The following is a 14,059-nucleotide window of genomic DNA, read 5'->3' as shown; positions in this document are numbered from 1 at the left end:
TATGTATAAAGAAAGAAAAAAAAACCACGGTTAGGTGGTATATACAATTATGGACGGGCTGCCGAGTGCCGACACAGAGGTAGCCACAGCCGTGAACTACCGCACTGTACTGTGTCTGCTGCTAATATATAGACTGGTTGATAAAGAGATAGTATACTCGTAACTAGTATGTATGTATAAAGAAAGGAAAAAAAACCACGGTTAGGTGGTATATACAATTATGGACGGGCTGCCGAGTGCCGACACAGAGGTAGCCACAGCCGTGAACTACCGCACTGTACTGTGTCTGCTGCTAATATATAGACTGGTTGATAAAGAGATAGTATACTCGTAACTAGTATGTATGTATAAAGAAAGAAAAAAAAACCACGGTTAGGTGGTATATACAATTATGGACGGGCTGCCGAGTGCCGACACAGAGGTAGCCACAGCCGTGAACTACCGCACTGTACTGTGTCTGCTGCTAATATAGACTGGTTGATAAAGAGATAGTATACTCGTAACTAGTATGTATGTATAAAGAAAGAAAAAAAAACCACGGTTAGGTGGTATATACAATTATGGACGGGCTGCCGAGTGCCGACACAGAGGTAGCCACAGCCGTGAACTACCGCACTGTACTGTGTCTGCTGCTAATATAGACTGGTTGATAAAGAGATAGTATACTACTACTAATATTATATATACTGGTGGTCAGGTCACTGGTCACTAGTCACACTGGCAGTGGCACTCCTGCAGCAAAAGTGTGCACTGTTTTAATATAATATTATGTACTCCTGGCTCCTGCTATAACCTATAACTGGCACTGCAGTAGTGCTCCCCAGTCTCCCCCACAATTATAAGCTGTGTGAGCTGAGCAGTCAGACAGATATATAATATATATAGATGATGCAGCACACTGGCCTGAGCCTGAGCAGTGCACACAGATATGGTATGTGACTGACTGAGTCACTGTGTGTATCGCTTTTTTCAGGCAGAGAACGGATATATTAAATAAACTGCACTGTGTGTCTGGTGGTCACTCACTATATAATATATTATGTACTCCTGGCTCCTGCTATAACCTATAACTGGCACTGCAGTAGTGCTCCCCAGTCTCCCCCACAATTATAAGCTGTGTGAGCTGAGCAGTCAGACAGATATATATAATATTATATATAGATAATAGATGATGCAGCACACTGGCCTGAGCCTGAGCAGTGCACACAGATATGGTATGTGACTGAGTCACTGTGTGCTGTGTATCGCTTTTTTCAGGCAGAGAACGGATTATAAATAAAACTGGTGGTCACTATCAGCAAAACTCTGCACTGTACTGAGTACTCCTAATGCTCCCCAAAATTAGTAAATCAAGTGTCTCTCTAATCTATTCTAAACGGAGAGGACGCCAGCCACGTCCTCTCCCTATCAATCTCAATGCACGTGTGAAAATGGCGGCGACGCGCGGCTCCTTATATAGAATCCGAGTCTCGCGATAGAATCCGAGCCTCGTGAGAATCCGACAGCGTCATGATGACGTTCGGGCGCGCTCGGGTTAACCGAGCAAGGCGGGAAGATCCGAGTCGCTCGGACCCGTGAAAAAAAACATGAAGTTCTGGCGGGTTCGGATTCAGAGAAACCGAACCCGCTCATCTCTAATTCTGTGTCATAAGTATCTCCTTTATACTAATGTAATTATTATCCCTGTCTAAATGGGGATGGGAGGCACCGATCGTGGTGCCTCCCGTTGTGAATGTGGAAAGTTATGGGAGCGGGGGGCGGGCGCAGGCGGGGCCTAGCAATGGGCATTAAAAGCCGATTGAAAATGCATTGGAAAGCGGCACCATTAGAGGTGCCGCTTACATACAGGGACGTGCTTTCACCCATGAAAGCACGCCCCTGTCAGTGAGGCCACAGTGATTGGCCAGCGGTGGATCCGCTGTCAATCACTGTGTGGGCGCGGCGGAGGTGCGGGTGGCGGAGGTGCGGGCGGTGGCGGTGCGGGCGGCGGTGAGACTATTAGCGGCAGGCAGAGATCCAAGATCCCTGCCTGCCATTCTGCAGAGTTAGGCAGCGGAGCAGTACCAATTTAAAAAATGACGCCTCAGCGTCATTTTTAAAATTCAAGATGGCCCCCGCGAGCCAATCATTGCTCGCTGTGTTATCGCCCTGCCCGCTCCGGCTGATTTATATAAGTCAGTGCGAGGCAGCGGCGCGTCAGTCTGACGGCGGAGGAGGAGCAGTGAAGAGCTCCTGAAGAGAGAAGATGCCAGAAGTCCTGTATGGGCGGCGGCTATGCAAAAGAGCTTAACAGCCGCCACCCACTAGGTGAAGACGCTGGAAGTCCTGGAGAAGGCGGCGGCCATGCAAAAGAGATTAAAGGCCGCCGCCCCCCCAGGTGAAGACGCCGGAAGCCCTGGGAAGGCGGCGGCCATGCAAAAGAGCTTAAAGGCCGCCGCCTCCCAGGTGAAGACGCCGGAGGAACACACTGGAAGCCCTGGGGAGGCGGCGGCCCCCTCAGGTGAAGACGCCGGAAGCCCTGTTGAGGCAGTGGCCATGCAAAAGAGCTTAAAGGCCGCCGCCCCCAGGTGAAGACTCTGACAAATAAACTCACTTTTTAAAGATAGTGTGGTGTCTTTATTTTAATATTTTATTTACAGGTGGACTACTGGTGCCAGCGGGCCCATTATGTCCGGGCATGCTGGCACTTGTGGTTCTCCAAGTGCCAGCATGCTGGGACCTGTAGGCCACCTGTAAAGAACAATATTAACAATGAACCCCACACCCACCGCCACCAGGGGTGTGGGGCATAGCACTGGGCTATCAGTCCAGTGCTGGTTATTGCTCGGGAGGGGGATCCCATTTTTATTTTTTGGGGTCCTCACTTCCGAGGAATTCCAGCCCGGGGCTGAGTAGTTTTGGGGGGCAGATTATTGTTATGGCAGGGGGACCCCATACCGAGTGTCTCCCCTGCTATGTCATTATCCCCCCTGGCTGGTTCTGCCTTGTGCTGGTTTTAGAAATGTGTGGGGGACTACACTTTCCCCCCCCCCATTGTATGGGGGGGGGGGGGAGATGGTTAGCTGCCAGTGCCTCCCCAGTCACTGACCTCACCGCACGCCACTGTTTTCACGGCTGTGAATATAAATGAGTGTTCAAAAGTTGGTAAATCTATAGAGCTGTAAATTTGAGACGTCTTAATGTAAGTAAATATTAATCCATGGTTCTTGGCGTTACCCGAGGAGCACCGGTAGCAGATACGGTAAAAAGTGACAGGAACATTTTTGTAGTTTATTAAATCCTACACAGTGGAGGTGCAATCCAAATTTTCATCCGATTGTCCGTTTGGGCGTTACCGTTCACGCAACACAAGCCACGCATCAGTAATGACGTCATTATGTCAACACCCTTTTCATCCCCTTAGGGGAGGTTTATTCAAATTCTGATTACATAGTTTTCCTGTTTCCCACCTGAAGAATACCTATGTTACATTTCAGCTTCCTAACATATCGGGAAGTAAGAGAATTAGTGAGTGAGGGCTTTCGCATTTAGTATATATAGATATACAAGGGATAGGTCTGGCACTCCTAAATGGTCAGCTTTGCTGCTGCATATATGCTCCGGTGCCCTCCTACCAGGCCCAGCGGCCTGTATATGCAATCAGGGCCGGCAACAGACATCTTGGGGCCCGGTACAGTGATATCTCTGGGGCCCCCTCTGAGCAACGGAATTTGCTGCGCTATATAAAAAACTGTTATTAAATAAATATATATATTTTTATTTATCTACAGTATACAGATATATAAATATGTATATCTCTCCACACCACGGTCTGTCTCTCCCTCCATGATGATTCCCTGCTCACATCCCTGCCGGACACTAAGTGGCATATACTTGGGGTCCCTCTGATCCTTGGGGCCCGGTACAGGTGTCCCCTTTGACCCCCCTGTTGCCGACCCTGTATGCAATAATGGAGACAAACGGCGGCACTCTGGAGTCTATGATGAACAGTGAAAAACCTGGTGCTGTTTAATTCATCAACGTTTCGGGGTGCGGGACCCCGCCTTCAGGACACACACAAACGTGAACAGTGCAAATGACCTTACATAAATACCTTACCCAGTGTGCCTCCAGCTGTCCTGACCGCGCCACTGTCCGGTTTCCGGGCTCTGCAATTCCAGTCACGTGACCAGATGCCATCTCCTAGGGCCGTCCAACGGATGTGTGGGGACTGTTGCCTAGTTTACCGCATACTTGCCTACCCTCCCGGAATGGCTGGGAGGCTCCCGAAAATTGGGAGGCCCTCCCGGCCCCCCGGAAGGGTGGTCAAGCCTCCCGTTTTCCCTGTCAGGCTCTCCACTCGCCTCCCCCCCTTGGCCACCCACAGCAGAGAACAAGTGGGTGTCCGAGGGGATCCGATGACGCGATTCCCGCTGAATCACATCATCGTAGCTCCGCCCCCTGAGAAGCTAGGCACTGTATAGTGGGGAACGGAGCCACGATGACGTGATCGCGATGTCACGCCCCCCCCCCCCCCCCCCGGACTGCCCACTTCCCGGTCGTCACGCCCCCTCGGACGGCCCATCATACCGCCGGCCACGCCCCCATGCGCCTACAACGCTGCCTCCTCCCGAGGAGGGGCAGCAAGGTAGACAAGTATGGGTTAACGCTGTCAACAGATCAAACAATAATACATCAAAACAGTGCACATGAGACAGATAGTTGTTAACTACCTGAGCAGTGAAACATATCATTTCATATATACATATGGCCGCTTGGGGCTAATCTAAATCATATCTCAAATACGATTCAATCTGTGAAGTGAATGTGATTATAACACACGTTAAAAATACATATAAAAATCCATTTAAAAAATATCCACCGTCCCAGGGGATGTGTGTAGACCTGTATTGGGAGCACTATAGACCAAAGGAAAAAAATGTACACATCAATAAACAAAGCTGTAGAGCTGGTGAGTATTTTTAAAGTATGTGGCCAAGTATGAGGCTACATACTTGCATCACACTGTGAGCAAATGTGCATACATTTTTGATCCCCACTGTAACTAAGAATATGTGTATTCTATTTGCATCCCCGATGGATAAATGTGATCTAATGGGGAGGGGCTTACTGTAAACAGTCCTACAAAAGCTGATGGCGAAACCATCTCTAATTAGGTTAACATCTTATAATAATAAACTCTAAGATGTCTTATATAAACATGCAAGCTTGTCAATGCTGGGGATCTTGACATCCAACAAAATGACTGTACCATCAAGCATATTTCTACACTATTGCATACTTTCTATTTTCCAAGCACCTTTATTGAGTATCCATCTGAAATCTATTGAGAGATCTGCTAGATTTGATGTTTGATGAATGTGCCTTCGTGTACCTGCAATTTGTTACATGCTTCCTTAATTGAACGTTTGTGAGTGCAAAATCTAAACTATTAAAAAGCTTTTCTTTACATTTGGGTGTCTGCACTATTGCGTTCCTTCTTCTGTTGCAGTTTATTATGAATTCTTGAAAAGAAAGGTGGTTTTATTTATTTCACTCAGGGGATTCACGCCTAGAGTGTTTTTATTCGTGTATGCGCAATTATACATTTGAATTTCTTTATATATATATATATATATATATATATATATATATATATACTCGGCGGCACGGCACTCAGCTCCTTAGCTTCATATAATGTACGGACAAGAACTGCTCATCAATGTTTCAATATATTTTCATATTTTCGTCACGATACATACAAAAAACAGGCACATACCTTTATACCGGCACAACACCATGTGGACGCTGACGTGAGGATCGGGACCACACACCCGCCTACACGTCGCTTGATGTTGATGTCATCACTACTCGACGACCCAGCTGTGCTCACACCATCACCATAGTTACTAAAAATATATCAGAAGAACACTCAGTTAAAAGTACATAGAAATACTCCATATTACTTTCATAATTGCATGATAAGAAATGTTTTTAGAGCTGTGTTATCCTTGGCTGTAAACCAGATGAAAAGTATAGAGCAAAGCGATTTCCATCAGCAATGCTAACACTTCATGTTCTAATGTAGCAACACAACCTCGGTAATGTTGCCAAAACACCATGTAACAATAACAAACCAATGCAAAAGGAAGCTGTATATCTATATTTTATCTTAAAGCCACATTTTCATTTAAACCTCTAGGGCAGGCATGTCCAAACTGTGGCCCTCCAGCTGTTGTGAAACTACATATCCCAGCATGCCCTGACACAGTTTTGCTGTCAGAGAATGCTAAAGCTGTGTCAGGGCATGCTGGGATGTGCAGTTTCTCAACAGCTGGAGGGCCGCAGTTTGGACATGCCTGCTCTAGGGTATATTACAGCTAAACGGTGAATCCATTGTGCCTCGCGTCTTAATAATTGCAACCCCCTATTGCCACCCCGAATACTCTCAGATACTGTGTCAATTGATAAAGCTGATTATCTTTACAGGAATGAAAGCTATACCTTAAACACACCTTAAATACACTTTAAACCTTTAGCCGCTGTGGCCGCTATACTTAATTCACACTACGCATCTTTTACGCTATTAGCGTAAAAGGGTTCCGTAGTGTACGGACTTTGCGTACACACACGCCGCGCTGATGGTACAAAGTACTCGCAGTGCATACACACCCAGAGATACACTTTAAACCTTCTACAGCAATGCTATGCAATAATAGTACACTTTAAACCTTAGCAGGGCAATGAGCACACGACACCAATTGTGAGTTTACCGCTGGGTTCCGACACCACAGTGGATTATTTCTGAAAGGGGGTTTACAATACAAATTATACACTACAATACAAGACAATATATATAACAGAATAATGGCTATAGTCAATGTACATATGTGAGAATATTCGCGTGCGCTTCCTGGTCCAGTCCTCCGTAATCAAATAGATAACGTTGTGAGTCTTGTGTCTGGCCGGCCTGCAGCAGGCTTTATTTATACAAGTCTTCCAAAAGCAATACAATGGATACTGTAATCCCTTTGTCCATTGGACACAGGGATGCACTTTTACAGTACAGGAGAGGTCATAGGTTGATTTGAAAAGGTAGGCGATGTCTTTCTCAACTGCTCTTGTGGGTGGTCTCCTCTGGATTCCCGCTGCATACATAATATACAGTAAATACAGTTTATATCTATATTCTGCTTCTGCACATAACTATCCGCAGGAACATGCGATCTTCCGCAGACCAACACCGGAATGTTTCCCTTAAAATACCCTACAGCTGGATACCAATTATCACCTTATAACCTTAGTCTGTCCCCTCTTATCCTGTAAAGGTGAATCCCTTTGTTCTGCAACCATTTAAACAGCTATAACTTTCTGATGTGGTGCAAGGAGACTATGTGTACAATGTGCACTATTTGGATTAAATATGTAATGTGTTCTGATGGCTCTCCATGCATTCACAAACTCTGCCGTAAATACCCATACCACGCGCAGGTCCGCGGGAGCGACCATACGCAAATTGCGGATATGTGCACGCACGGCAGAACAAGTGCACGCGCAGTGGGCATGTGTGTGCAGTTTATACGTGCTGTGTGTTCTGCAATATTTTTCGACTTTGACACAATCATCCTATATCATATTGTGCTAAGAGGATGTTTAAATTCAAGAAAGTGTCTTGCGACCGGCTGGTCGCTTTTACCTGTCTGTAACGCTGCTCTAATTGCCCCTCTATGTTGCCCCATGCGTTCCTTAAACTTACAGACAGTCTTGCCTATATAGCAAAGGCCGCATGGGCAAAGGAGTTGGTAGATCACATATGTTGAATTACAATTAAAATAATGTCTGATCTTATAAATTTTGCCAGAATGTGGGTGTGTGAAAGAATCACCCGTCAGCATAAATTGACAGGTTACACATGTACATTTAAAGCAACCCGTTCTGGTATTGTCCAGAAAGGTAGACATCACATTCTTTATCGGGGTGCAGGTATTCGTCCTGACTAATATATCCCTAAGATTACGGCTTCTTTTATAACAAGGCATAAGTCGGCGCTGTTCTACATTAAGTGCTTCATCACTTTGAATTAGCGGCCATAGTTTTTTAGCTGTCTTATTGATCAATGGTGAAGAAGTATGATATCTATTAACCCACGGAAATATATATATACACATTATCAGTGATCGGAAAAATGTGATATAGAGCATATTTTACCCAGTTTTGAGGTCCGGGGACTCACTTTTCTAAAATGGGTGTGTCCCTGGGGATGCGCTCCGCTGCAGCCAATCACACGCTGTTAGTTGAGTGACTGATGCATCCTGGACAGGAGGTGGAGCGTTACCAGTCCCTTTTATGCCTCTCCTGATTGCGTGCATCAACTTCACGGGTTCCGGTCATGGTGGCATAGCTCATTGGCAGAGCGTAAAGAGGGCCCTGCTCCAGGATGGTCTAGCCACACTGAGTGTGCGGGACTCTCAGGGAGGCTGCAGATGATGGTGTGTCTCTACCGTGGCTGCACTCAAGGGGAATTCAGTCGACGGGTGGCAGGTGTTGGGGAGTGTATGTGCTGTAGGGGGTGAGTGCCGGTGACTGTATGCGCTGCTGGGAAGAGGTGAGTGGGTGACTGTGTATGTACAGCGGGGGTTGGGGGTGAGCGGGTGACTGTGTATGTGCTGCAGGGGGGGTTGGAGGTGAGCAGGTGACTGTGTATGTCCTGCGGAGGAGGGGGGGGGGCAGGTGAATGTGTATGTGCTACTGGGAAGAGGTGAGCGTGTGACTGTGTATGTCCTGCGGAGGAGGGGGGGCAGGTGAATGTGTATGTGCTACTGGGAAGAGGTGAGCGGGTGACTGTGTATGTTCTGCAGGGGTTGGAGGTGAGCGGGTGACTATATCCTGCGGGGTTTGGAGGTGAGCAGGTGACTGTGTATTTCCTGCGGGGGTTGGAGGTGAGTGGGTGACTGTGTATGTCCTGCGGGGGTTGGAGGTGAGCGGGTGACTGTGTATGTGCTGCTGGGAAGAGGTGAGCGGGTGACTGTGTATGTCCTGCGGAGGTTGGAGGTGAGCGGGTGACTGTGTATGTCCTGCGGGGGTTGGAGGTGAGCAGGTGACTGTGTATGTCCTGCGGGGGTTGGAGGTGAGCGGGTGACTGTGTATGTCCTGAGGGGGTTGGAGGTGAGTGGGTGACTGTGTATGTCCTGCGGCGGTTGGAGGTGAGCGGGTGACTGTGTATGTGCTGCTGGGAAGAGGTGAGCGGGTAACTGTGTATGTCCTGCGGAGGTTGGAGGTGAGCGGGTGACTGTGTATGTCCTGCGGGGGTTGGAGGTGAGCAGGTGACTGTGTATGTCCTGCGGGGGTTGGAGGTGAGCGGGTGACTGTGTATGTCCTGAGGGGGTTGGAGGTGAGTGGGTGACTGTGTATGTCCTGCGGCGGTTGGAGGTGAGCGGGTGACTGTGTATGTGCTGCTGGGAAGAGGTGAGCGGGTAACTGTGTATGTCCTGCGGAGGTTGGAGGTGAGCAGGTGACTGTGTATGTCCTGCGGGGGTTGGAGGTGAGCGGGTGACTGTGTATGTGCTGCAGGGGGGAGGGGGGGGAGGGGGTGACTGTGTATGTGCTGCTAGGAAGTGGTGAGCGGGTAACTGTGTATGTCCTGCGGTGGTTGTAGGTGAGTCGGTGACTGTGTATGTGTGCAGGGGGGGAGGTGAGCTGGTGACTGTGTATGTGTGCAGGGGGGGAGGTGAGCGGGTGACTGTGTATATGCTGCAGGGGGTGGGAGGTGAGCAGGTGATTGTGAATGTGTAGCGGGGGAGGTAAGCAGGCGACAGTATGTGTTGCGGAGGGTGAGCACCAGTGACTGTGTGTGTACTGCGGGGGGAGCGGGTGACTGTATGTGCTGCAGGGGAGGTGAGCAGGTGACTGTACGTGCTGCAGGAGCGGAGAGCGGGTGACTGTATGTGCTGTTGGGGTTGAGCATCGGTGACGGTGTATGTGCTGCCGGGGGGAGATGAGCAAGTGACTGTGTATGGGCTGTGGAGGGAGGGTGAGCGGGTGACTGTGTATGTGCTGCGAGGGGTGAGCTGGTGACGGTGTATGTGCTGGAGGGAATCACAGGAATTGTTAATGTATAAAAATGCCACTTGCACCACTCCCTTACTGCAGTGTTTAACTTCATTTTTATACATTACCAAGTTCCATGGGTGCTACCAGCCAGTAGGTGTGCAGTATATATGAACTTACTGTTAGAGAATAGTGCGCTCTGTACCTATCTCCAGATGTATAAGGCCCTGTGGGCGCATCCCCTAGTGTTCATCCCCTGGTGCCAGAGTGTCTCAGGGAGGCGGAGCCTAGTATATGCAGCTGAGAGTGTTCCATGTATAGTGCATGTACCGCGCTGCCAGAATTAACATAGAGCCGGGCGGTGCATTACCCATCACAGCGGGAGTCAGACTTACCACCGGAGCCGTCCCCTGCTGTCATACCGCAGCCACATCAGCATACTGATAAGTACCGCCAATACTTGTGTTACTCTGTCGGTTTTGCTTTTGAGGAAAAGGGGAGATTGGGAGAAAACAAGCACAGGTAATAATTATTCCCTACACAGGGTAGGAATTTGTGATGTGAGACACAATAATTTAATCAAGTGGCTGTATTTATTCTAGGAAATATCTCATGTGGAGGGGGTGAGTATATCAAGACAAACAGACAGACATTACCTATAGGTAAAAAACATAATTGCTCATATGTAGAGCAATGAGATGGTTCTCAGAATGGCAAGCTTAGCGAAGTGTTATAATATAATGCTAAATATTATGCGGGGTACTGATACCATATAATAATCAGATTAATATCTTAATTGGTTACATACCCTTGGTTACAGCAGCGCAATTCGCCAGATTTACAAGTCTGGTTATCTGTCAGTACTGTATATCACTGTAATCATACGGATACGCAGAGCATAAAAACACAACTGTACAGAGAAACTCTTTGAGTGTCAACAAAGTAGAAAAATCGGTAATGGTTTGAAAAATACAAATACTAGTTCCTCCGTTTAGTATAGGAGGGAATGCTTATTGGATTATGTCTTTTGTTCTCATATCTCATACACCATCCAGTATACCAGTCCCACTCACTGCAAAGAAAAAGAAAAACTTTTCTTCATTGAATTAATGTTGTATGCAAATATTAGGAAGAACAGGTATTCCTTGCAATTTTTATACCCCATATGTCTGTTTTCCAGTGTACAGGTATAAGTATGGAGACACACCTGTCTTTGGTGCCAACGGAACAGCTGCTGCTCACTGTGTGCCAGGCAATAGTACAGCGAGTGAGCGTGTTCCTTGTGCACCTCAGGGTTGGAAATTTAGGTAAGTATTGCTTCTGCTTTTGTGGTGATATTCTGGGTCACCTTGTTAAATCAGCGCAAGGGTCCACAAGATTACCAATCACAATGAGAGAGCATAGAATAAGTATGTACGTGAGGTAGTAGTAGGGAGTGGAAAAGCAGGGTGCATCATCCAGCAATGCTGCTTCTCTGCATATGCCTAAAGCCGTGATGTGCAGAGTGAGCGATATACTGTTTAAAGGTGCTGGAAAGAGGCAGTCAAATGGTTAATTCCATTCCCCTAATGGTGGAGACTTACTGTCTGTTGGGACAAATTGCCTACCATTACAGTATATCCAAGTCAAATTACAAATAAACCTGCTTGCTATTAACTCATTAAGTGTGTGGACTAACGTCACTACATCAAGCACCGCAATACTCTGCCAACACTTACTTTTGCTATGCTGCAGGCAGAAGCAGCACAGGTGCTGATACGGGGACAGGCTCGCTGTAGTATCAGGTTCCTCCCACTGGCAATGCTACAATTCGTGGGTCCAGGGGGCATGGACAGAATTCCATGAAGGGCGGGGCTTCGATTGCGGGCCCGTGGACAGCTATTTCAAAGAAAACCGGCCTGTCAGGGGGCGGAGTTTCTAAGCGCTCAGAACCCGCCCCCTCTTCATGTGCGCTAGTGGAATCTGTGTTAAATTTTCAATTACTTTAGTTTTCAAGCAGTTCCATGAAAGCCCCCCTTCAGCACACTACAAAACGTTTTTCTGTGTATTGCAGAAAACAATCTTCTTTTTATATTAACGGCAGTATTTTTCTCTGTGCAGCACAGCAGTCTCGCACTCAGCACAATAATAAATCTTACCTGAAAGACTATTACAGCCCATTTCATATTGTCTGCTAACTTTAATACTGTCTTTGGTTTTCCCATCTGTCTAGGCTCTGTGCATTCCCGTTAATTCTCCGCCAGGGGACTCATAGTATAGTCCTCTTTTACATGCAACGCACAGACACAGGCATTTAAAAAACACATATTTCTTTTGCATCTTATTTACCAGCATGTTTAAGGCCATGTTTTGCTATGTGTAATTTTAAGGCCTTGTACCCAGAGGTGTTAAACTATCACCTGTTACAAGTCAAGAACCTAGGGGCCTATTTATCACCATCCGCATCCTTGGATACGGATGTCATGTGATAAAATCGCCCAAACTCACACTGCGATAATTGATTACATCGCAGGGATGTATCAATTATCGCGTGCAGGGACAGAGCTTGTGGTCAAACTGTCCCTGCGATGACACTCCGCGGCATCATCGGGGTATTTTCCGTAAAAAAATATCCCAATGTCCTGCTGTGCATGCGCAACCCCCACCGACATCGCCGCTACCGCCGCCGCCCCGGTCGACTCCTCCCCCGTCAAGACTACCCCCGCGCATCGCGGACCCCTTCCCCCCCCCCCTAGCAGGTCAATATACTTACCAGTCCAGGGAGCCGGTCCGCGATGCATCTGCTGGGCTGCCGGACGCCGGATCCTGTGCGCTGCGGTGACCCCCGGTGCTGTAAAGTGCGCTGGCGCTTTGCAGTGTCACTTTACTGCAGCGGGGTCACATTGAAGCATATGGTGGACCCGGCGCCCGGCAGTGCTCACCGGAGTACCGGCTCCCTGGACAGGTGAGTATGGTGGGAGGTTTTTTACTTTTTTTTTCTTTTTACACTTTGATCAGCTGTTGTGTCTATTGGACACACAGAGCTAATCTCTGGAGCCAGGGGCAGAGAAAGCTGGGCAAATGCCTGCCTATCACTGTGCTGCCCTGTGATCTCACCAGCCTGAGCTGGCGAGATTATCACAGGGCACACTGCGGTATTTTGTCACTTTTTTTGTATCAATTTGGCCACATCGCATTTCTCATTATAAGTATGGGGAATGCGATGTGGGTTACTAAAAAAAAGTGAATTAAAGGGTTTGGACCAGTTTTTCATGAAAACTGCTCCAAATGCCCTTTAATACATTCAGGTGATACTAAAATAATGTGAAAAGTAAAAAAAATGTTTATAAATAGACCTCCAAAGCTGGGTACATACCAGAATGATCCGATGACCTTGCAGCAGGCTGATGCGATGCAACACACTGCACAATCCACCGTACCACAATACGATAAATCGTGTCAGGCGATAGTATTCAATTAATCGTTGCTCCTCTAAACTAAGGAGATCGACGATTTCTGTTTGCATTAGCGAGGATCCAAGTGCTGCGTCTCTGTCCATTTTTAAAAATGTAAGGGAGATGTCCGCTCATCACTTTTGTAATGCACACTCCCCAATTCACAATAAAGTGACCTGTAAACAGTGATTATTACTGCATTAATTTATGAAGTTGCAACCTATCTATTTACTAGCAACTAGTTCCATCACTGAGAATGCTTTCTATTCTTTCACTAGTAACCAGCGCCATCACTGAGAATGCAGCATATCCATTAGTAACCAGCGCCATCACTGAGAATGCGGCATATCCATTAGTAACCAGCGCCATCACTGAGAGTGTGGCATATCCATTAGTAACCAGCGCCATCACTGAGAATGCGGCCTATTCATTAGTAACCAGCGCCATCACTGAGAATGCGGCCTATTCATTAGTAACCAGGGCCATCACTGAGAATGCGGCCTATTCATTAGTAACCAGCGCCATCACTGAGAATGCGGCCTATTCATTAGTAACCAGCGCCATCACTGAGAATGCAGCCTATTCATTAGTAACCAGCG

The 14,059-nt window shown here is 47.4% G+C and overlaps 1 protein-coding gene across 4 annotated transcripts in view; it reads right to left on the bottom strand.

Moving 5' to 3' along the window:
* RAD51AP2 (RAD51 associated protein 2) overlaps positions 1 to 9,178 on the bottom strand; it is a 286,503-nt gene extending 277,325 nt beyond the window's left edge. For 2 of the 4 annotated variants that reach the window (XM_063915360.1, XM_063915361.1), the window contains exons 1-2: positions 8,188 to 9,173; positions 5,759 to 5,888 (exon numbers count right to left, since the gene is read on the bottom strand). Coding sequence is in view for 2 of the 4 variants with exons in the window: in XM_063915358.1 (XP_063771428.1) it covers positions 5,759 to 5,780 (22 nt within the window). In the remaining 2 variants the exon portion in view is untranslated. Of the gene's footprint in view, positions 1 to 5,758; positions 5,889 to 8,187 lie in introns of all 4 variants that reach the window. The other 2 variants (XM_063915358.1, XM_063915357.1) reach the window with 2 other exon arrangements.
* Positions 9,179 to 14,059: the final 4,881 nt, after the last annotated feature.

The sequence above is a fragment of the Pseudophryne corroboree genome, chromosome 4, assembly GCF_028390025.1.
Source record: "Pseudophryne corroboree isolate aPseCor3 chromosome 4, aPseCor3.hap2, whole genome shotgun sequence".
Classification (NCBI taxonomy): Eukaryota; Metazoa; Chordata; class Amphibia; order Anura; family Myobatrachidae; genus Pseudophryne; species Pseudophryne corroboree.
The sequence above is the reverse complement of the archived record's forward strand: the minus strand, read 5'-3'. Positions and strand labels throughout refer to the sequence as shown.